Genomic DNA, 23876 nt, shown 5'->3' on the forward strand with positions numbered 1-23876 from the left:
CATATGCTGCAGACCTTCAGTGGAGGATCTTTTACAAAATTTCCATTAGCTTCCATTAACCAAACCTAGCAGCATGAAACTGCAAACAAATCTTGAATAAAGTGAAATGAGCAAGGCTGGAAGGAGAAAGGAAGGAATAAGCATTTGCAAGATCTCAGAAAATTTCCCTTATTAGTAGAACAGTCTGAAGGCACCGTTCAGTTTTGGGGGGGAGTTCTGATTTCTTCAGTTTTTTACCATGGATAAATATGTCAAAACCTGAGTATGCCCTTCTCTTCATTCTCCTTTGACCTCCTCCTCTATGCTGGGATAGATGTCTAAATAAGGTATTAGGTGCACAGGTTTCAGAAACCAGCATTAGAAATGCTGACATTATCTCCTTTTTTTTAATCTGTCTCTGAGATGCTCAATTCCACTGATTTGAGGCCAACAACAGGAGCTGTATCTCCCGAGCATGTTACAGTTCAATCTTTTATTATAGTAAAATACTCTATGTTCCTTCAGCAGCCAGGGCTGGCAAAGCATATCTCATTGTTTACTAAGCAATTTGATATCCTTAAACGAAAGGCACTGCGGTTATTAGCATCGCTGAATCCCTTTCCTGCAGAGCGGAGCACACAGCCTCCACAGCTGAGCCAAATTGGAAAGGAGCACATTTGGAAATGGGATGCCAAGTAGCCATCTAACACAGACAGGTCTGCCTTCTCGAGGTGGAAAAAACCCTGCGGTCAGTTGAAATCTTGCTGATGGGCACAATATATGTGACATTGCTTCTGGCTTTGCCGTGGTCCTCTTGTATCATTCAAAAGATATTCGCATGCTCTGGACTGACCTATTTTTTTCTTTTTTTTAAAATGCATTATCTCAGAGTGTCGGTCTCTGATTCTTTATGTCACTTATGTCGTGCCACTGTAGACTGTGTTCCACTGTGTCATGTCCTCCAGGTCAATATGACACAACATAGCACTGCGTGAGCTACAACAAGCAAACGCAGCGATGCAAAGCTGTTTACCCTAAACAAGTAATCCCTCCTAATGGACACCCAATCAATAGAAAATCAGGGTGGGATGGTTTCTTTTCAGATTGGATAATTGTTACCCTCAGACCGTACCCGCGTTGTTTGCAGCTCGGAAATGCATCACAGCTTCCTGAAATGAGACGCGGAATGCAGGCGGCACTAACAGCTGATGACAGGTTCCTTTTAGCAGGGGACGAGGGACAAAGCGAAGCAATTACAGCCTTCCTACAGACGGGAAGTGCTGCTCCGTTTCTTCTAACAAACTGAAAGCTAGCAAGAAAACTTTGTTAAAATCTCTACTAATATAAATCAAATACATTACATCAGTCAGAAATACACCAAACTCTCTGCAATATGCTACATCAATAAAACTGAGGGACGTAACACAGGGCAAAAATAGGTAAGAAAAGCTCAGATAGCCTGAGTGCACCCCGCTAGGGAGGCCAGGGCGGTGTCCTGGTGTGGCCATGTGGGTTTGCTCCAGCTGAGGACCATCCCTGTGAGCTTTCATGCTGCTCAAAACATCTCGGCTCTGATGACAAGCTGCAAGCAGAGCCGCTCCATGAGCTGTCAGCCGGGCTGGCATGCAAGGAAAACTGCATGTAAAACAAAAAAGTGCCTTTTCTGTCACACAAAAAGTGTGCTCCTGAAAATACCGGCATGAAAGGAAGGCTGAGAGGGAGCTTTCCTGCTTCCCTGAGCCTTCAGTGACACCTACAGATAATCACTAACCAGTCTGCGGACGGTACGTCCCGGCACACGCCATAAGCCGTGAAGGTCTCCTCTTTCTCTGTAGCCAAGCTAAGCCCAGGCCAATGTAAACTCGCTCACGTTTGCTGTCACTGCATTTACTATACCTGCAGGATACCTACTGAATATGTTTGCATGTACAGCGTAGTTATTTTTTTCCCTGTTGCCTGTTTGAGACTAAAAACCAGATTATTTTACCTCCTGATGACAGAGGGCTTGCCATCCCCTGAGAGTGTTCCCGCTGGCATGCACTATTCACTTATTTCTCCTGTAAAAACTTCTCAGTGATGCCAGATGAACTTTCTCAGAAGTGACCCGGAACAATGTTATTTGCTTTTTGTTTATTCTTTCTGCAGGAAAGTGCCAGGAGCTGCTTCCCTCTGTGGAGGGCTCAGAAACCTGCAGGCAGCTGTAAGGGGTGATGCTACTAATAGAAATTCTTACCCCTTATCTGCAAGTGAATCTTTCAGCCTTATTTTTAAAACTATCTCAGAATGCACTGGAGTGCTCCAAAGGTGAATATCATCTCAAAATATCACCAAAATCACAATTTTTTTTTTTTTTTAATTAACTGTCCTTGGCAATAGTGCCCTTACTAAGCAAAGATATCTAAGGAAGATGACCTGCACTTAGGGGGGACAGGACAGTAACAGAGCATTAAGATCAGCATAATTTAAAAAGAGCCTAATGTTACAAGTTTTGAAAATAATAATTTTGATTTTCACTTGGCTGTGTATTGCCAAGGTGTGCCTGCACTCAGCTGCCCTCAATTGGCTTCTGAATAACATTTTCCATTTGCTGCTCTGCTAGGGCTATTAAAGAGGGGAGGGGATGTTTTTGTTTTTCAGCTTTCCCAGTCCTTGAGAAGAGATGGGTAAGTATTCTCCTTGGGGTGATTTGTAAAGTGCATTGCTGGGGCTCACTCTCCTGCTGAGCATGGCTTGGGTCAGAGTCCTCCCTGCGCATCATTTGTCAAGCTGTATCAGCCATGCCCATAACCTGGTATGTTCAGCTGTTAGATTGCAATGCTTCTTCACATGATTGGATTGAGACCTGAGGGCCTGATTTTTGGAGGCACCAGGCACTTGCGGTTCCTACGATGTCCACAGGAGCTGTGCTAAGCTGCTCTGGAAAGCAGGTCTTTATCAAGTACCCACGTTTCATTCTTTATATGTTTATAAACTGTATGCATTGCAGCAGGAAGAATTAGATTTATGGTGTGGACTTTTCGCCTCTTGCAGAAAGTACTGTGGAGGTGAGGGTTAGCTACAGCAAAACCTCGGTTCTGACGCCTGTTAAGGACCACAGCTTACACCGGTCATTACAGGGCCCATGTAGGAGAGCTCAGGGCTTTGTGGAAGGCACCCATTTCATCTCAGAGTCAAGTCCTTCATAAATACTTCCTATAGGCTCTGAGCAGGGCAGAGGATGAACTTCTGATGCTGAAAGGCATTTCAGTAAGTGATTCTGTGCCTGAGCCCCACCGCGGGTGCAGGCATTTCTGTAGCATCCTGAGCTTGGGATGCTCCAGGTCTTCTTGAGTTTCAGTAGTAGCAGTCCCAAGTGACTGTAAAATCCTGATACATCAGTTATAATGAAAATCAATGTCATAAGTCTAGGCAAGAATTAAACATTCTTTTGGTAACTTGCACTTATACTGCTTTTCTCCTGAGAAACTTAAAATGTTTTACTTTTATTAATTAGTTAAGCCTCGTAACACCTACTGTAGTTCTGCTAAGAGTTACTCTGTTTTGTTAGAAGTGAAACCAAAATACAGATGAATTAGATTTGTTCAAGGTAATACAGCCAAGACCCTGAGGACTTGATCTGAAACCTATTCAAGTCAGTGATGAAACCTTTTTCACTACCTCCTGTGTACTTTGGTAAGGTCTTTGAAAACCCAGGAACAGCTTTGCATCCCCTGAATTTCGGTGAGTAGTTCTGCCCAGTACATATCTTTGATGCTGTATCCTTATTATTTTAGAGAATTAAGCAGTCGGCCAATAGTCCCTGGAAGAATCATAGAATCATTAAGGTTGGAAAAGACCTCTAAGATCATCAAGTCCAACCGTTAACCCAACACCACCATGCCCACTAAACCATGTCCCTAAGCGCCTAAGAAGTAGTTAAGATTTTGGTTTCATATACCAGAGAATGAATAATGCCCACAGTATTTTAGCATGACAGCTGTGCAGAGTAGACTTTTGGAATAAGCAAAAATATCTCTCTGTATATGATTTTCAGACTTTTGGTCTCACTATTAAGCCATATTTTTTCTCCTTTTCATTTTCTCTGAGGTCCTGTAGAAAAAAATTACAGCATTTTTGTCAACAGAAATGAAAGACAAATGTTAACTTTAGAGCAGAGGGAATTCACAGGCACAGATGAGGAGCTGAAGTTTGCATAATGTGTCATGGCTCATCTTTCTGTGACACCATTTTGTTTGTACTGCGTCACTAAAGTGAAAAATAGACAATTAAAACAGTGGTAAAGGATCCATGTGAACTCCAGCTGTGAATAAGGGATTAGTCCCGAAGCTCAAGGTGGAGCTGGTACGTACTGCTGCCCATATTTAGCAGACAGAACTTGCTACATCACAGATATCCACAGGTTTTGGGGCTTTCCTTTGCAAATGCCATGTTTAGGACAATGTCCTTTCTCACCTTTCTTCTGCTTCACCTCCCCAAAATATTTGCTTACTTCTTGCTCACCATAACAGGTTTCTTATGGCAGGACCCCTCTCCATCGTCTACCAAAGGTCACCCACCAAAGGTCAGTGACATCTCATGTAAGACCACAGAGGTCCTAAAACGTGAGTCAGTCTGACCTACTGACTGACCCAAATCAGCTGCACGTCAGGCAGAGGAGTTACTACACCCAGAGTCACATCTTATCCCAAACCCCCCCTGCCTGACATTACTACAGGACTTGGCTTATTGCAGCAGAGTTTTGGTTTCCATGGTGTGAAAGGTGTGGTTGGTATCACTCATCATTTATACTTACTCTTTGTGTGGGCTCTCCTTACACAAAGAAAACTACCTGGATTTAAAATGTAAAACCATTCATCAGACAGAGTACATGGCCTGTATTCTAAACAAACACCGAGTTTTCAATAAACACAACATACAACAATAATGTTGGTCTAATCTTTCCCTTTCCACATCCAAGCAGGTAGCACTTAGGTTTTTAATATACCCTTCTACATTCCAGTTTTGGAGATTTTACATGGAGAGAGTTTTCTCAAGTCAGCGTTCAATGTAAGAACAACAAACCAGATTTTTTTATAACCATGGTGACCAAATTATGACTGTGAAACAAATTTTTGGAGTAAGAAGATTCAAATAAAATAATCTCTGTTTTCTAAGCTCTTTCAAAAATTTTAACCCAGCCTTTCAGATCTGCTACACTCTTTTTCAGCTTTTTCTTTTCTCCTTGCTCATCTGGATTGTGGCTAGAAGAGGATTCTGGAGGATTTATTAATGGTGTTTCAATCTAACGAAAGGAGAAAGGTATTGGAGGATAAAATCGAAGATGCCATAGTTCACTGGTTGCATTAAGGATCTTCCTAAGTGATCACTGCAAATTTTTCGAGTTCTGGTGGCAATGCTGTGGTTGTGGTAGACTAATTAGGATCTTTTTCAGCTCTACATCTCTCTCCATTTCTCAGGGGGACAGGATTAATGCTATTTTTCCCCCTTTGTTTTCTCTGTTGTTTGTAGATCCAACCCGGGTTATGGTGTCACCTTTCAGCATGGATGTCACTGTTGGAGAAAGCATTGTCTTGCCTTGTCAGGTGTCTCATGATCACTCGTTAGATATTGTGTTTACCTGGTCATTTAATGGACACCTGATAGACTTTGAAAAAGATGGGGATCACTTTGAAAGAGTCGGAGGGGTAAGTATTAATACTAAAGCAATCTCCTCACAGTAATAAAAGTAGGTAACATAGAAAAGGGCTGCTAATAGAAGGAATGGATTTGACTAAGTTAATAGTAGGAGACGTTATCTTGTGTCTTCTAGACTGAGAAGATAAACATTGACAGTATACTACTTCGTTATAGTTGGTGTAGAGTTGTTATAATTGCTTAATGACATGACTTAAATCGGCTTGCTTGAACGATGCGTTCACATTGCAGGGGGATGTATGTCAGAAGACCTATAATATGTTTCCTCATTGCAAAAAACTGCCTTCTCATTCAAGGAAGAAGTCCGTAATAGTTTTTCTCTGACTGTAACAGTAAAAGAAATGTAAAATATAACAATTGTAGAACTTTGTATTTTTACAGAAAATAGCGGGAAACAATACCCTCAAATTTGCTCAGGCAGTGTTTGTTGGCATGTTTATCTGTCTCTCTCTGTGTCCTCCTCTTGTGACCACATGCTTAGCATAAGTATTTTTCCTCTACACAAAATAACCTGCATAGTATTACAAACATCCCCGACCGTCAGAGATGACATTTCAGTGTTATCTGTGCACATTTCCTGGCAATGTCACCTTGGTATCTTTGGGTTGTTTGGTTTTTTGTTTGTTTGTTTATGGGAAACCCAGTCAGTACCCACTGACAATGCAAACTTTTGCAATGTCCAGAGAATTGTTTATTTGAAGGTTGAAAAGATCATGTTCATGGAAATCCGATAGCTAGGAGAAGAGTCAGGTGTGAAATGATGGTTAGACTGCCCATTAAATGCAGCCCTGGCCACCGCTGTCGCTCAAGACCATGATCAAGTGGCAGGTACGGGGAAGGAAAGGTAGTGAAGGTAGGAATTACTTTCTCTCGTTAGGAGAGGAGAAAATCTGCTTGGGTCATTTGCCATTTTCTGCCTCTCCAGATTTTCTCTGGTTTTACCTCAGTTGTAAAGGGCAGGTTGTTTCAGCTTTTCTAGTAGTTTTAGATTTCCTGAAGATGTTGTGGCATGAATTTTGGGAATCGGAGAGGGTCAGTGCTATAGGAGGTACCTCAGGACGCCGTCTATTAGAAGGGGGTTCACACGAGGAGGTAGCACGTCTGTCAGACCTGCCCCAGCTTCTCATGCCATTCTTCTAACTAAAAATAATTTCCAAATAATTTTTACTAAAAGAAGAGTAGCGATTTCACAGGCTACGTCTGAAAGATGGGTAAAAAGTTTGCTTTCCTTTGTAGCTGTAACTTTTTCCTTCGCAGTTCAGATTTCATCTAATTTAGCCCGTTGCATATTAGCAGGACTTGAGGAGTTTAATTTCTAGCTCATTTGCAATTTAAAAATGTTTTCTTACCCTTTCTGATTAATTTTTTTCCACTTTTATTGGGTGAAGGTAGCAAGAAAAAGAAGGAAGGAAATGCAACAATTTTCAGCAGAGGTAGAAAACTGGAAAGGGTTTTGCATGTTACTCTGAGGGAGGTTTTACAGAGACACGTGCTCCGCTGGGTTTCAGGCAGACTGGCAGTCCGTGTTTACATATGTCAGGAGTGAAATTTAATGCTGAAAGGAAAAGGAAATACAATTTACAAGCCTTGCTGTTATCCCTAAAAAAAATCATTAAAAGATGCACTTAAAGATTGACGCCTAGGGCGCACATCAGCAGCGATGGCTCTTCCTGGCGACTGCGCCTGATTGGCCTGCAAAGCTAAAATTAAAAACTTTATTAATATTCTTCAGTCCAAAAGCACAATCACAAGGGTACCCTGAGATTTCTGATGTATCCAATGCTTTGTGTCTGGAGAAAAATTTAGAGAGAGTTTTCAGCTTCCTATACATACAGAAACCTAATTAGTTCTATTCAACAGTTAATCAGACATGCATTTGGCGTTTGCAAAACAAATTACTGCTGTTAGGTGATGCAAGATTTCCTCAGAGAGTGCTGTTCTCATGATCTTTAGCACAAAAACGCCGGGCAATCAAAATGCTGGCCGTAATGCAAAGCCGTGAAACTACTGCAGATGTCTCATAATTTGGGCTGGTTTCCATGCACGAAATAGATGTAGACACAACTTGGGCATCTGAATACCAGAGAGGCCATAAATTGGATATCCAGAGAGATAAAGAAGAAATCAGAGTGAACCTGCCCTACATAAGCTTTGTCACATTGTTTTAATGGGGAAACTGTTTAACGGACCCAAACCAGGCTCTCCTGCCCCTTGTAGGAGCCATAATTTTAGAAATGCTCCCGCTCTTATCTTCAAGGCAGACTCACATAATTTTAATAGGCCACGGCTTGCATTACTAATGTTTTCATCAGCCAGTGTAAAGTAAATCCATTAGTCACAGTGTCCTTCATGTGATAATGATGTTTAGCGCTCATTAAAAAGTAATTGTAACCACTTTTCCCTACTTTATCAGCAGGATTCAGCTGGTGATTTGATGATCAGAAGCATCCAGCTGAAGCATGCTGGGAAGTACGTCTGCATGGTGCAAACAAGTGTGGACAAGCTATCGGCTGCTGCAGACCTGATTGTAAGAGGTATTTGAATTTTGTTACTGTTGTTGTTGTTGTGAAATTTGGGGGGTTTTCCTATCTTCTGCTGCTGGTAAGACAATTCCTGAGCTTAAAGACATTCATTGGGATCCCAGCATCTTGTAATTAATCTAAGAAATAAGATCTAAGTACTCACTGGGTTCACAGTAGGTTTTCAAATAGTGCATATGAAGATTCTTTCGTATATACGTACTCATACAACAGACACACAGCACAGATAAACACCTCAGTACATGTTCGTGTCCTGAATGCAAAACTTGCACCAACTGAGCTCATTTCTGTGCAGCAGAAACAATATCCAGCTTATTCACTGCAGTTCTGCCCAGCAATATTGTTCCATTTCTAGAATAAACATGATTTAGTAACTTCACTGATATTTCAAGATCTATTCAATACCATACATAGGTGATCTGTAAGTATGACTTTAACAGAGATGTGATTAGTTAACCTGAGTCTGGAGCCTTACAATAAATATGATATATATATTTTCCTGCTCATTAGCTTTGAGGAAAGCAAACTTTGGTGCTGCTCTGTGCCTGCTACCCTTAGTTCTCGTAGGCCCCAGCAAAATCATAGTTTGCACATTCTCCATGTAACATAAGTTCTCAGGCAGCTCAGTGAAAGGAGGAGAGCATGAAAAAGAAGTAAGAAATTCCCTCTTTATCAAAGCTGTGCCAGAGTAAAATGTGCGAGATTAGGCCCTGAACTTCCATTGAGAAACGTGCCCTTGTCTGTAGCTGGGCATTTCTGTTATCCTCATAATATTGTTATGCTTTTTACCACGTTTCCCCCATAGGAGTATGAGCGCAGACATTCTTAGCCACATGCTGTACAGAGAGCCGGGCCCCTGGAGGCAGCGAAGCCGCTGCTCTCCTCCCCAGGAGGTTGCTCCCCGTTACACTGACTCTCAGGTTTTTGCTGCAGCATGATTTCAGATAATTTTTTTTTCGTTTTGCACAAACATTTCGAAACAGCCTGCTGGTGGGCGCCTCGGTTAGGTAATTTCCTTAGTGCTGGCTCTGTAAACAAACAGGAGGAACATTAAATTCTCACAAGAAAATGACCCTTGATGATGGTAAAAATACTGATCTTGTTGCTCCCTAAAAACATCAGTGGGGACGTCCAGGCCAGTGGTTCTACGGCTGCACTGAGAGTTGTGCTGTACCGTCTCACCGACCTCATAAAAATTGAGAAATATCCCTGGGCTGTGAGTCTGGAGGTGGAGGTGAATAGCTGGTGCATAAATAAAGCCTTCAGAATAATTTTTAGAAGCTTTTTAAATATTGGAGTTATGTCAAAATAATAAAAGATTAGATACTAGAATAAAAATCAATTATTTATGTCAGGGAATATCGAACAAGTGCATACAGGAGTAACCCCTGGCACCGGTACACACAGATCAGCCCACTTGTTCAGGATGGGATTTTTTCACGCCACCAGAACAGGAGAAGCATGTGTCTGTCAGCAGCCCAAAAATATTTGGTAAATCAGTAACTGATAATTTTTCCCTCTCTTGCCCTACTGTAGCCTGCACCCTGTGAAGAAGTATATTCTGAAATGTTGGGAATAACCATGGTTATTCCAAGACATGAAGTGAAGACAGTTTGTTTCAGTCTCTGCCAAGCAGTAGGAGTAATTTGTGACAGATCCAATGAAATTTCATTCCTCTGGTGTAACTTGTGGTGGAGGACCGAAGGAGCTGACTGCTCCATGAGGCTGTGTTGCGTGGCTGCTCCCCCCAGCAAAACAATTTAAAGTTTTAATTTCTGAGAAATTAAATCTGGCTAGACTGGGTGAAACTTTCATTTTAAAGACAGGATATTGGAAGGTTTCAGGGTATTTTAGATATTTAAACATGTCCAGCTTTCTGAATATCATATGAGAATAATTTCAGTCCAAAGAGTGAATTGCAAGAGGCGAGTTTGTTTGAGATGGTGCTTTTAGGGAGAGACTTCACCTCAGGTATCACTACCGACAGCAGTGGCCATATGATACAGGAGAGATGTCCTTTCTGGTCGGTATGTCCTACAGTGCTTTACTGGTTAAAAGGAACTCAGCAGTGAAACAGAAAATACTGGTCCACACTCGGACACGATGCTAATCACAGGCAGGTCCTTCGTTCTTCACCAGCCTCTGGGTGCATCCAAGCTGCGGCCAAAAATCGTGCTTGTACGTAGGCCAGTCCTGAAGCAGCAGACGTGAGATGGCAGAGCTGATCCGAGCGCTGCAGCGAGTGCCTTGCGCTGTGGGTAGCTCAGGCGTGCTGCGGGGCTCGGCGCTGCTGCTCACCTGGAGGCACCTGGGGGCTGTGGGTGAAGCTGGTGATCTGTGCGTTTGTCTATCCCCCCATGCCTCCCAAGCTCATCTAGGCAATGAGAGCTGCTAAACCACAGCTGGGGCTGCGGTTAACTGCTCCACAGGGACTCAATTATCTCTGTCCTGAGTAAGGGAAGAACACCAGAGCACTCCTTCCTCGAGTCACCGCGAAGCTCCAAGAACCCTCTCCTGTAATTCTTCCAACAGGTCCCCCAGGTCCGCCAGAAGCTGTGACAATAGATGAAATCACCGACACCACCGCTCAGCTGTCCTGGAGGCCAGGAGCAGACAACCACAGCCCTATTACAATGTATGTCGTACAAGCAAGGACTCCCTTCTCGGTGGGATGGCAAGCGGTGAGCACAGGTAGGTCCATTGCCTGGCCCCCGAAGAGCTCCACTGATGGAAAACGCATCCGTCGGGACCCTCGCAAGAGCCGAGTGGAGCAGCTCTGCACCCTGAAGTGAAAATTAATTTCACTGGCTGCAGAGCACTGGTCTGATTAACTAGTTTCAAGTTTGGCAACCCAAAGATTTAGCGACCAGTCAGTGCTGTTACTCATCCATTTCTCTCATGAATGTTTAAGAGAAAACAGAATGAATTCCTATCTTTTGTTGCCACGCTGGAGATATACAACAGTAATTGTGGTCTATAAAGACATCCCTCAGGGACAGACCATGTCATCTGGCCTATCTTTAAGTAGAATTATTTTCCTGATAGAGGGAAAAATCCCATGATGTAATTGCTCATTCCGTCAGAGGTTAATTTTGTTCCAGTAACGACTAAATAGAGGGAACACTGTGCTTTAAAAAGAGAAAAATAAAAACCCTTTAAACCTGTTGTCTTGACACTTTGTTTTCAAAAAGTGGCAATTTAGGAGAAACTCTTTAATAGCAGGAATTTCTGTGCTAAAAGCACAATGTTTTAATGCCACCTCTTTTACTTCTTTGGCAGTTAACAAAATGTTAGAAAAATTCTGTTGTCGATCCATATTCACTTTGTATTTACGTTAATCCCCCACTTTTAAGGGTATCAGATAATGACCTTTTCTCAGCAGTCTTTAATACTTCTAGGGGTTTTCGTTGCACTCCTGACCTGTGGCTGTCTCCTAGTTCCAGAGATCATCGATGGCAGGACGTTCACAGCAACAGTGGTGGGTTTGAACCCTTGGGTTGAGTATGAATTTCGAGTAGTGGCTGCCAACCTGATTGGGATTGGAGAACCCAGCAGACCTTCAGAGAAGAGAAGAACTGAAGAAGCTCGTAAGTAGTGGTGGGCAACTGAGTTAAATCTTGTTGAATAAGTGCTCGTCGGTACTGATGGGTGTGTCACACTGGAGGAAGCTGAGGAGCGCTTTCTGCACCCATTGCTCTCCTCCCTCGTGGCACATTATTTGTGTGTACAGAACAGGCAGTAGAAGTTGTGGAGCTCCTAATGGGCTCTTTTGCTCACTCCATGACTCCTGGAAGAGTGTAGGAAGACTTCATCCCCTTTTTCTGCAGAAAGCAATGATTTTCAAAAAAAAGGTATTTGGGCAGGTTTTTTTGGAAAATACTGCCCAGTATCCATTGATGAGAGAGATGAACTCTGAGAGCAGTCCCTCTGGTTTCCCATGATCAATGTGATGGAAACTCTGGAGCACAGACTACAGCACCTTGCGAGCAGGAGTTTGGGTTTCACAGCTGGAGAGTCGGCAGTCCGTTGATGCTGGGAGTTTCTGTGGACCTCATCCCTGTGAGCCCATCAGCCTTGGAGAAGCCCTGGGCTGCCCTAAGGGTTGGATCACTTCATGGGTTTACTGAAGGTCTGTCTTCTGCCACCCTCTCCCAAACACACCACTGCCTCCTGGAACCACGCTGCGTCTTCAGGCTGCTGCAGGCACAGCTTAGAGGTGATCTTCAGTAGTGCCTGTGTGCAGGGATTTCAGCACAAGCTACAAGCCTTGAGAGCTTTAATGCTCCTTGATGTTGTCCCTGTCTTTTGATCTGGCAGAAAGGGGTCATGGCAAGGTGTAGGCTCAGCATGATGGCTGCAGGGATGTGTGCTCGCTTATGGGAAACCCCTGGTAGGTGGCTCCTCTGTTCTGTTTTAGCCTGTGATGGAACAGAATATGGAATATGAAAATAAATAAAAGCCTGTTTTATGGAAGATAAATGTTTAAACTAAACAATTAGTGACTGAATACACAAGTTAATTGCCGTACTTTTAATATACTATTATTGACATACTTTTAATGTGCTATTTGCCATGGCAAATTAGTCATTTCCTAATAGCGTTTCTGGTACCCAGCAGGGGAAGGCCAGCAGAGTCCTGTTGCTATGTAGGTCGGTTTCATTTCAACGCGCTTTTCTGGTTTCAAAGCCACTACATGCATCTTCTACATCTTTTCTTGCAGTTCCTGAAGTGACCCCGGCTAACGTCAGTGGTGGCGGAGGGAGCAAGTCTGAGCTGGTCATTACTTGGGAGGTAAGTGGAGTCCAAACCGAGAGTAAAATTAATACAGTCCTGATCTTGACGTACGCTTTCACCCCAGACCCCAGCGAAGCTTCTGTAGATTTCAAACCGTTTGCGGTAAAAAAGCCCAATTGTGTGATAAAATAGCCCAGCTATTAAAATTGAGCTACACCCCATCCTCCCCGCCAGGCCCTGATGCAAGGAAGCCAGCAGAGAAGTGCTGTGCAAGGGACCACAGGGAACGGGCTGCACATTGCTGCTTCGACACGAGCTCAGCTGCCCCTGACTCTCAGCACATCTGTACACGTACGGCAAAATGTGGATGGGCAGAAACCACCTGAGGAATAAAACCGAGTTTGTGAGGCCAGGCTTGGCATGTCCTGACCTGGTTGAGAATTGTGGCTGGCTCCTAGCCTTCAGCCCGTATCGCTGCGCCGGCTTATGTGGCAACAAATAGTTAAGAGTTAGCACAAGGCATTGCATGCTGGCTTTCGTTGCTGCTAATGAAAGCCAGCAAGAGGAGATACAGAGATGAAAAATGTTTAATATTCCTTAAGGTAGTTGGGGTTAGAACTTCAGTCATTTGTCTGCTCATATTTTCATGTTATGATGCGATGCAGCAGGCATATTTTTCCTAATAATGAACTTCACTAGACATGCTAACACTTCCACTTAGCACTATTTCTGACCAAGCTGGCAGAATGAATCGCCAGAGATATTTTTAAGGTTATTAAAAAACTATAAATGGGTTTTTGTCCTTACCACACAGCTCAATATGCTAAATTTCCTCCTCTGTTGGACTAATTAGCTACGCCGTGTCTCCTAAAGATACTGCAATATGTTTCAAAAACACACATGGCAAGAACATCAGCCATGACTTTGAGTCATAATTTGCACTGAATATAATTTGTATTTTGATAGAACAGTCAGTTTACTCTTTTAAATGTCCAGAAGCCTTTTCTTTATGGTCTCGTGTATTTTTTGAGCCTTACAATACAGAGTAAGAAGCAGTCACCAAAAGTAACCCCTGCATGTGCTTAAGCACCATGGACATCTGTGGGAGGGTGGCCCATAATTACAGATTACGTTGATACATTGGATCTTTGGGTTTTGATGCAGCTTTCAGGGGGCTGCAAGCCTGAGATTAGGAAGTGTCAGTGTGTCCAGAAGTGACCGGGAGGTGACAGGTTGTTTCTTCTAGTGGTTACCCACCACTTACCTGCCCTTCTTCATCACGTTTGTGACAAGTCGCTCCTTGCCATCGCGGTCTTTAACAGGTCACGTCATTCGGGATGTGGATAGTCGGCTGACCTGGGCTGGGTCTCTGTGTAGCAATGGGCCAGCGAGGCTGGGACATTGCCAGGATATGTTCTTCAGGGCTTCACGTGTGATTCCAAAGATGTGAGAGCAGCTGCACGTGTATTGGGAAAGCAGGAACCATGTCCTTGGTTCACCCCACCAAACCTCAGCCTCTTAGTCATTGCAGTGCCTAAAATTACTCACATTGTTACTGGAGGCTCCATCTAGTCAGTGAAGGAAGGTGGGCGCCTATGAAGATGAGTTAAGTCTTAGGCGAAGTATATTCTGGAGATGCTGCTTCCCCCCTCACTACAGGGAGCTGGCGGAGCATCGAGGCTCTAGCACAGTCCGGGTGGGATGAATTCAGGTTAGATATGAAGTAGGGCTCCCGCCACCTCCCGTCTCTAATGCACTATTTGGGACAGTAGCTTTAGAAGAACTGAGAGCAATAGCCAGCATGCAGACAGAGAGATAAACGCGTGCCGCTGCTGAAAATGCCGTTTCTCCCGCGGTCTGCCTGCCCACAGACAGTGCCCGAGGAGCTGCAGAACGGAGGCGGCTTCGGGTACGTGGTGGCCTTCCGCCCCTTCGGCACCGTCAGCTGGATGCAGACCGTCGTGGCCTCCCCGGACGCCGCCAGATACGTCTTCCGCAACGAGACCTTGCCGCCCTTCTCCCCCTATGAAGTTAAAGTGGGAGTGTACAACAACAAGGGGGAAGGGTCGTTCAGCCCCGTGACGGTCGTCTACTCGGCAGAGGAAGGTAGAGCCAGGAGCCCACCCCACCGCCTCTCCCTCCTCCCTGCCAGTGGACGCGGGGAGGTTGACTGGGCCTGAAAGGGTTTAGGATCCACCTTGACATATCCTTTGATACCTAATCCTTGCTCTGATTTGTAATAAATGGCGAGCCGTGATTAATTCTTTTGATAGTCATTAAAATAACATTAATCGTAATGAAATCTTTTGATATTAATGGAAAAGTAATATGTAATCTGGAAAGAATTCCACTGAGATTTAGTATGAATTAATGTCCACTGATTAGAAAATGTTCCCTCTTGTCCTAATTACAGTACATGGTATCCTGGGTTGAGTTTAGTAATGACATCTTATTATTTCTCAGGCAGAGGAGCGGTGCCGTCTGGCACAGGCTGACAGGCCATCAGTTTGAAATGTGGAAGTTTGTTTTGGTGGCATGCCTCTTTTCTCGTGCAATGAAGAAAATAAATCCTTTGACGTTTGGGACTAATCTAACATAAAATTGAAAACTCTTAATTTTATTTTTAACTCCTCTACCCAGAGCCGACGAGAGCCCCAACCACTGTTTTGGCCAGAAGTCTTTCTGCCTCAGACGTTGAAGTTTCTTGGGCTCCCCCTCGGGAGAACCAGCACAAAGGAAGGATACAGGGATATGAGGTACGGAAACAATGCAGCATCCTTGCAGTATTGCGTGTTGAGGAGACACGAAGATACATGATGGGCAGTCACTGCGGTGCTGCTGCTGCCTGCCATGGGGCGGGTGGGTTCCTGTGGCGTATTTGCTTCCTTTTGTCTCTTCAGAATGCGGAGATTCTCTCACACGGTAAACAATTATACATCTTTCTGTGTGTGATCTGGCTGAAAATGGAGAGCAGAGCTTGCTGGGGGAAACCTGCGTGAATGTGCTTCCACGGCCAGGCAGCGTCTGAGGTCCTGGGGAAGGAGCACTGCAGGTTTCTAGCAAGGAACAAGCAGGGATTGTAACACGGTGCAGGATCTGTCCCCAGTGCCGGAGTTAGCGCTGGAAATGACCGGGTGCTGCCAGCCCGTAGCTGGAGGTAAACACGTACCTGCTCTGCTTCTCAGGTCAGATGTTGGAGACACGACGAAAAGGAAGAAAACGCAAAAAGGATTCGAACGGTTGGCAATCAAACATCTACAAAAGTCAGCAACCTGAGAGGCAACGCGCTCTATCACTTGGCAGTCAGGGCGTACAACACGGCTGGGACCGGCCCCTCCAGTGCCGCGGTCAACGTCACAACCAAAAAGCCACGTGAGTGTTTGCAAGGGAGGGATTCTGCCAGCGCTGCCCTCTCTCATTTTCAAGCTTTCTCAAGTCTGAAGGAGCTGTCAGACTTTTCTTTGCCAGGTTTTTGTGCAGAAGACTTACCAGCCGCCTTTTTTTTTTTGTAAGGCTCTTCCCTGTGTTAAGTAAGCAGAGCATGCAAAACTGAAATCACAGCTGTGCAGGAAAATTAAATATTTATCTCATCATTCAAGAGGGCTTTTTTCTTCTGGTCTCAGGCATGTTGAGCAACTGACTGAATCCTTTTTTCATTTAGAGCACTGTGTTGTGTCACACCTCCTGTGACCTTGAGGACACAGATCAGTGAAACAGCTCATTAGCTTTCCAGAGCGATAGGACTCTGGGCACGCTCAGCTATGGTGGTAGAAGCCTCATTGGTACTGGGAGGGATCCAACTGGAAACGGTGCTCCTTAGTAATACAGTGCTGTGTGTTTTTTGGTATAGCACCGAGTCAGCCCCCCGGGAACATCATATGGAATTCATCTGACTCCAAGATCATACTGAACTGGGACCAAGTGAAAGCGCTGGACAATGAGTCAGAAGTGAGAGGCTACAAAGTGAGTATTTTGTCAGCACAGGCAGCTGGACAACACTGCCCTGCACCACCTCCCTCACCACCCCCCAGTCCTGCAGTGAATCCTCACTAAGATTCCGGTGTTGGGCTATAGGGAACATTGGCATGAATCCAGTGTCAAGTTGGGGTTTATAGTAAGACCAGACGAGGTGTTTTTCATGGTACTTGCATGGTTTTCCAGGTTAAAACTGGAGCATTCTTCTAGAAACAGAGGCCGTACCTCTGTAGAGTGAGCACGTTCTGCTGGCTACTCGCCTTCGCCCCAGCGATGCTCGCCCCTGCGAGCACCCGTGCGGGACTCGGCCCACGGACCTTCACCTGCTCCTTCCCTCCAAAGCTCCCACCTGCAGGACTGCTCTCCTGGCTTTGGCGGAAACCTTCCAAAGGCTGTAGTTGGCTCCTCAACTGCAGATAAATAAAATGCTTTTTTAATAGCTCCCATTTTCTTCAGAAAGCAAAGCCGAAAGGAAAAGAAAGAGAATCCTCAACAGTGGCAGTTTTAATAGGGTATAATTTAACTAGAGAGAAATCTTGGGAAGAACTCTGCTCTATCACCTTACACAAGGGTTTAATTTAGCCCAAAGAAGACATCGGTGTGCAATTGCCAGCCATTGCCTTCAGGGTTGAGTTGTGAAAACCTTTTCCACCAGAGCTTGAAATGATGAAGAACCTGGACATGCTTCATATTTTGTTCACAATCTGGAATGCCAGCGGTGTCAGCTTTACCAGCCTGTGCCAGCTCTCCTGAATTTCTGCACTAACTTTTAAGTATCTTTGGTGGTGCACTGTATCGGATTATCAAAAATAAGTAATTCCTCAGGGTTTTTAGTCAAAACCTCAGATGAACCTCAGCAGTTTGGACTAACTTTTCACTACATATTTTAGGTTTGAAATGCAAATTAAGAAGTCAGTTGAAAGAGGGTGAGAGAGACTCATCACCCTGAAAAAGCAAACTCCATCTATCGGTTTTCTAAAAAGTCCTCTTTTAACTTACTGTTAGGATAACTCAGCCAGATTGCTTTTTTTCCTGAATCCTAGCAAAACGTTTCCCATTTTTCTTTTTCTTCTTTTTTCCTGGAAATCTTATATTTTATGTCAGGATCTATGATCAAAATTAGTAGAATTCCCAGATCTTAGAAGTAATTCAAAAAAGTCATTTATTGCGGGAAGCCATTTGTAGCACTGCATCAAATACCGCAACTCAGTTTCCTGAAGAAACGTAATACGAAGTTTTGGCCTCTCTACATAAGCCTTGGGATTTATTTTAGCTTGATCAAGCTAAAGATTTCGCTGGGGGGCTCTGCCAGGTACCAGGGCCGTGTTTGGTGCTGCACATCGGCATTGCCCTGCTCCCAGCATCACCTGCCCAGCTGGGCACCGTCACCGCTGTGCTGGCGTGGGTCCCCAACAAAACCCCCTGTGGGGGTCCGAATAGTCCCCCCATGACCCGAGCGTGTGTCTGGGCATCCGAAGCAGGAAAAGAGCAGCAGTAAATCTGGACGCCCTTAGGGCAATGGACATCTTTGCCGTTTCTGCCTCCTCTTCTCTCTCCCCTTTGCTGCAGGTTTTGTACAGGTGGAACAGGCAGAGCAGCACGTCTGTAATAGAAACGAATAAAACCTCCGTGGAGCTCTCCCTGCCAGTCGACGAAGACTACATCATAGAGATAAAGCCGTTCAGCGACGGGGGCGACGGCAGCAGCAGCGAACAAATCCGAATTCCAAAGATATCAAGTAAGGACGGGAGGAACCGCTCCTGCTGGCCGCCGAGCTGCAGGGAGCCAGCGTCCCCAGTCCCTCTCCCCCTCACCCGCTGACGGGGCAGACCTGTCTCACCCCAGTCACCATTCGCGTCTCCAAATGGGGATGAACAGAGCCTTGAAGCCGAGCAGGGGCAGGCTGTAGGTCTGGCCATCTCCCAGGCAGGGAGCTGAAACTCAGACTTGCCCTGCACCTGTATTTCTGATTTCATCCTGAGTCAAGGTTGAACCATAAGAAACGGCATCATAAATAGTTGTATTGGTATTTAAGATTTCTAGACACTTTCCACTCTTTTACTTCCATACTCATATATATGTTGAATATATTGTTCCACTGCAATTCACTATAACAAAATACAAAATGCGGTGTTCAGAGGCTTTTAAATTTATAAGGCTACTGTATAGCCGTATTCCATTGTGGGTTGGATGCATAAATATTTATTTAGGGAAATGAGGTTGTGTAGAAGAACAAACTGAAAAGAGAGTATTTTATTACACAACATTGCTTTTGCAAAATCTCCATGTCCCATCTTCCATTAATAATGCCACAGTTTATAAGCTGCATTAAATCAGGAGCCTCTGCAATGCAGGAATATGGCATTAAAATTACAGCAGTGTAAAAAACCCTGGGTGAGATCAGAATTATCTCCACCATGGTTGTACACTGTGGCTATATAAACCCTATAGAGGAATTTAATCAGCAGACACAGGAGAGCGGAGGAGAGCAGGAACACATGCCAGTTCCTATTTGGCTCAGCGCAGTGGGCCACAGAGCAGGTATGCAGCTCCTCCAGGACGTGGATCGCGCCAGGCTGGTGCCATAAGTAACAGCTTGAATATAGAACAAACATAAAAAACCCAAAATAATAAGTAAACAGGCCATGAAGTAATATAATTGTGAATGTAGCTTCAACGCAACAGCGGCAAGAATTTGAGTTAAACCAAAAATTCAGTTAGAGAGGTGAAACCCAGTAAACAGGAGGTTATTGAAGCAGGAGGAGGGGACCGCGCAGTGGGGTGCGACCTTCCCGGGAGCTGCCTCGCCTCCTGCTACCACCGCGCTTCGTTGGAGGAAAGAGAATTAAAATCTGGGGGAAGAGAGGTTTGGGTTAATGAATGCTGCTCTCCTCACTTATCTTCTTCCCCTCTCTCCTTCACTCAGACGCGTACGCAAGAGGATCCGGCTCTTCGACCTCCAACGCCTGTACGCTGTCAGCCATCAGCACAATAATGATATCGCTCACAGCTCGGTCCAGTTTATGACAAAAATTACATAAAGGACTTCTTGTTTATAATATAAGCAACATTTAGCTAGTTGTTTTGAAGACACCCAGTACTAAGTAATATTGTGGTTTGAGTACATCTTACTACTGGAAAAATGTTTATGCTTCTTTAGGAATGGCATTATACAGTACTTCCTCAAAGCAAATATAGCTTTGTCTGAAGTTTCCTTGGAAACTCTGCAATGCACTGAAAACATCTGTAATATGATGTTACCAAAGCAGTTTACATATGTCCTTATATGCATATTTTTTATTATATATTTAGTGTTTTATAGAATTTTTTAAAGTTAACATATGATGTAGATATTAATTTTTCCTCTGCTATGAAATGCTATGGACGACATTATCATGAAAATATTGTTTGGAATTTTTTCCTTTATGACGGAGAGTTCAAAGTTGTTCTTAGTAAATTGGCTGCAACTTTACTGTACAGTTTTACAAGGCTACGCAAGGCAGAACTGTTCCAGATTCGGTTCGTAATGCGGCTGTATTTAAATGGCAGTTAAATGATTCTTGTGTTAAATCAAGTGTTTGCAACACACAAGATGTTACATTTTATTCAGAGGTCTAAGCAAGACAAACTTGAAATACTCAGTAAGAACACTATAATCTTGACAAAATACATGAATTTTGGTTGTTTGTGGACTACAGGACATGTAGCTAATATTTTGGCATCATGCAGTAAGGATCCATTTTTACTGTCTTGAAATAGCTTTGTCTTTATCATAATTAGCATTAAATTGGGTAGGAATGAAGATACTGCAAAGATGCGATCTCTGCCTCTAGTGACAAAAAGAGACGGGTACCCGAAGGAGCGAACGATGTGGTTCTCACCTTTGGGTGTAAACCCAGCTAAATCCACCTCGCTTTGGGGGATTTTATTCCAAGGAAATTAGAATACGACGACTCCGAGACATAAAGCTGCCCTGGGTTCGTTGTCCGAACACGCGCTTGCTTTCCACGTGCATTGGAACATAACTCATCATCCTTCGTAACTCCACTCTCTAGAAAACGCTTAGGAAATCTGGTCCGAACCGAGAGCAGCAGAGGAGTTGTGCCGTGCCTCGGGGAGCGCTGCCGAGCCGGGGCTCCCACGGAGGTGCAGGCTGTCCGCGGGGAGGTGGCGTCTCCCCATAGTTCTCTGCTAGGAAGTCTGCGTTTCTTTAGAAACTCTTCATAGACGCCTGAAGGCAAAATAGAGTCATGCCGGAAAACAACAATATCCACAGCAAAATAATTCTTCTTAAGAGAAGGACTGTTTGTTACTACGGGGTAATTTTGTAAGTTCACTCAGATGGGATAACGCTAGTAAAAGGCAATGGAATTTTCTATAAAATTTTCAAGTTTAAATGCGCTGCAGTGGTTTATTATTTTTTTTTTCCTGATAGCTTGAATTTGCCTGTAACTTGTCTTTTTTGCTTACAAAATAATACAGTTAACTTTTAGACCTTCTAAATATATTTATTCAGTAACTCATAATCAGGATTCCACTTGTGTAAAAGTCAGGGGTGTTGAACAGAGAAATATTGTCAGTATTTCAAGCTGTGTTCCTTTCTTAGTTTGATATGGTTACTTCTATGTAAAAAAAAAAAAAAAAGAAAAACAAAAAAACCACAAAACCAAGAAAAATGGAACAAAAAAAAAAAAAGCTTCTGTAGTTTTCTCCCCAGTGTAAATGATATTTATCAGTGATCTAGCAGATGTAATCTTTTTTTAAAGGTATTGGTAATAAATATTCCGTCATTTGTAAAGATACCTGTCTTCCAGGAGCGTTTTTCCTCCACGTTTCGTTCTACCCAGCGACATAGTTCACCACAGCAATAGGCAGCGCCTGCTGAGATTGTCACTGACGTGAAGGTACAAAAGAAGAGTGGTTTAAGTCAAAACTTCATGGAGGCAGAAAAAAAAAAATCTATTTATACATCTCTGGTCTAATTCTGCTTCCAAAACTGTCAAAAAAAAAAAAAATCTGCGTGGGTGGATTTGGGGTGATAATGTCTATTTATGTAGAGTCGTGACCTTTCCAAGCTCCTGTGGGCTGGTGCTGTCGGAGTGGAGCCTCTACAGCTTGGGAAGCTCGAAGTGAAAAAGAAAGGGAAAAACCAAAGAAAAAGACCAAACTGGCATTCAGCCTCCTCCTGACCGTTGGTCCGACCGCGGCCATCGCAGCCGTCCGGCAGCGGGGTGGGCAGCAGCAGCTCCACGCACGAGCCACGGGCCAGCGGAGAGCGTCACATTGCTGACCCTGCACCAGAGCAAACCCCCCTCCAGGTACAGCACCGCTTCTCTGGTTATCCTTGCGGATTTCTGAGGATTTTTGGGAGCACTGCTTGAAATCACTAAATCCACCAAACCCACATTTCTAATTCTGATTTTTAGGGGTGGCAGTGCAGGAGTCGTATGATTGTGCTCTGCGTTTCGAAGGAGCAATATTGCGCTTTGCAATCACTGAAGCTTAAAAACAAAATGACCCGGTAACGCAATTCAGTTTTTAAAAAGCAAATTAAAAGTGCCATCTCTAGAGGTGGGCGAGGGGCACGCTCCTGCGGCTGCTCTCGTGGAGGCAGCAGGGAAAAAGCTGAAGCAGGAGGAATGCACAGGGTTTGTACCTGGGTTTAAGGAAAAAGAATTCAGAATAAGTATTTCTGTGCGGTCCGGGCACAAAACTCGTAACTCTGATCTAGGAGTTTGGGGACAGCCTTACCAGCGGCGTGGGCTGGTGTAATAGTGGCAAAATGTGACACGCAGCCCCGAGCGTGGCCTGTCCTCTTCGCACCTTCCCCGCTACAGAGCTCGCCAGCGGCACGTGGCAATGAGAGCAAATTGCCTGGGATGTACTGAACGTGCTCCCTGTTCTCTCTTGCTGCCTGAAATGACGACTGTTTGCTCCGAGTATCATGGCTGCGAGGAGGCAGCGCTGCCAGGAATTGCTGTCCTCGTCCTGCGTGGTGGGTCTTGTTTGGAACAGGTGAGGTTCCCCCACCGTGTCCCTGCACGGGCTGGACCAAAGGCCTGGCTGGGAAAATGAAGATGCTCCCGCTGCTTTACCCCAGCTCAGTTTTATTCACTAGAGTGAGCGTAGCGCACCTGCCGGCTTTCAAAGCCACCAGGCCCTGCCGTCCCCGAGGGAACTCGTCCTCCCTGGAAGTACGGAGGACCCGACGTGCCCTTGCTGGTCGGATGAACATCCACACGGGTTTCTCATCGTCACCGGCTCGTTGCAGTTGTTGGCATTGTTTTCCCGTGATGCACGTCCTTACCAGTCACACTGAAAATCAGAAGAGTGTTTTCCTCCCCAGCTCCCAGCCCGTGCACCTGGGAACGCCTCAGCTGCCTTCACTGGTCAGTGCTGAGCCTTCGCACACATGCTTTTACATGGCCAAATGTACAGCTCAAATGCAAAATATACTTAAATGTATTGCATTAATCCCTGCAATATCTTGCCATTAATGGGAATGAAATTATATTTAGAAATCTTATTTATTAGGCCACTTGAAGGCATGACATAAAATACATTACAGTAAATGAATTCTCTTTAGTCTCATTTTTAGGATTTTACTAATGAAATTCTGATTTTAGACTGTTAAAGCTGGGCACCTCAAATCCATTAAAATCACAGGCAGGAGGGACATTTAAGGCACAAACATTGTTATATTAATGAGCTACATTAACTTTGATGGAGCCATGTTATTTCACCCAGATGAGAACTGGCTCATGTATTATAATTATTTTTAGTCTGTAGCACCTGGGAACCCCGTTAGGCACTTTCCAAACAATTTACTTGCTGGGTCAAATCTTTTCTTTTTATTCTTTGTTAATGTGCTTAACCCCGCCTCTGGCCAGCTCGATGGGCAGGAGGTTTCTTGGAAGTAGAAGGGACTCTGCAAGAACAGGAGAGCTTCGTGGT

At 44.3% G+C, this 23876-nt stretch overlaps 1 protein-coding gene across 1 annotated transcript in view; it reads left to right on the forward strand.

Annotated features, from left to right (window-relative positions):
• Positions 1 to 20065, forward strand: part of LOC104077817 (contactin-4-like) — a gene marked incomplete at its 5' end in the record, with an annotated part of 75151 nt that extends 55086 nt beyond the window's left edge. The window contains 11 exon segments of the mRNA XM_009579190.1: positions 5488 to 5663; positions 8087 to 8207; positions 10746 to 10904; positions 11651 to 11800; positions 12934 to 13004; positions 14819 to 15053; positions 15588 to 15703; positions 16133 to 16319; positions 16798 to 16910; positions 18492 to 18660; positions 19849 to 20065. Of these exon segments, the coding sequence (XP_009577485.1) occupies positions 5488 to 5663; positions 8087 to 8207; positions 10746 to 10904; positions 11651 to 11800; positions 12934 to 13004; positions 14819 to 15053; positions 15588 to 15703; positions 16133 to 16319; positions 16798 to 16910; positions 18492 to 18660; positions 19849 to 19949 (1598 nt within the window).
• Between the last annotated feature and the right edge of the window lie 3811 nt (positions 20066 to 23876).

The sequence above is a fragment of the Fulmarus glacialis genome, unplaced genomic scaffold (genome assembly GCF_000690835.1).
Source record: "Fulmarus glacialis isolate BGI_N327 unplaced genomic scaffold, ASM69083v1 scaffold6966, whole genome shotgun sequence".
Classification (NCBI taxonomy): Eukaryota; Metazoa; Chordata; class Aves; order Procellariiformes; family Procellariidae; genus Fulmarus; species Fulmarus glacialis.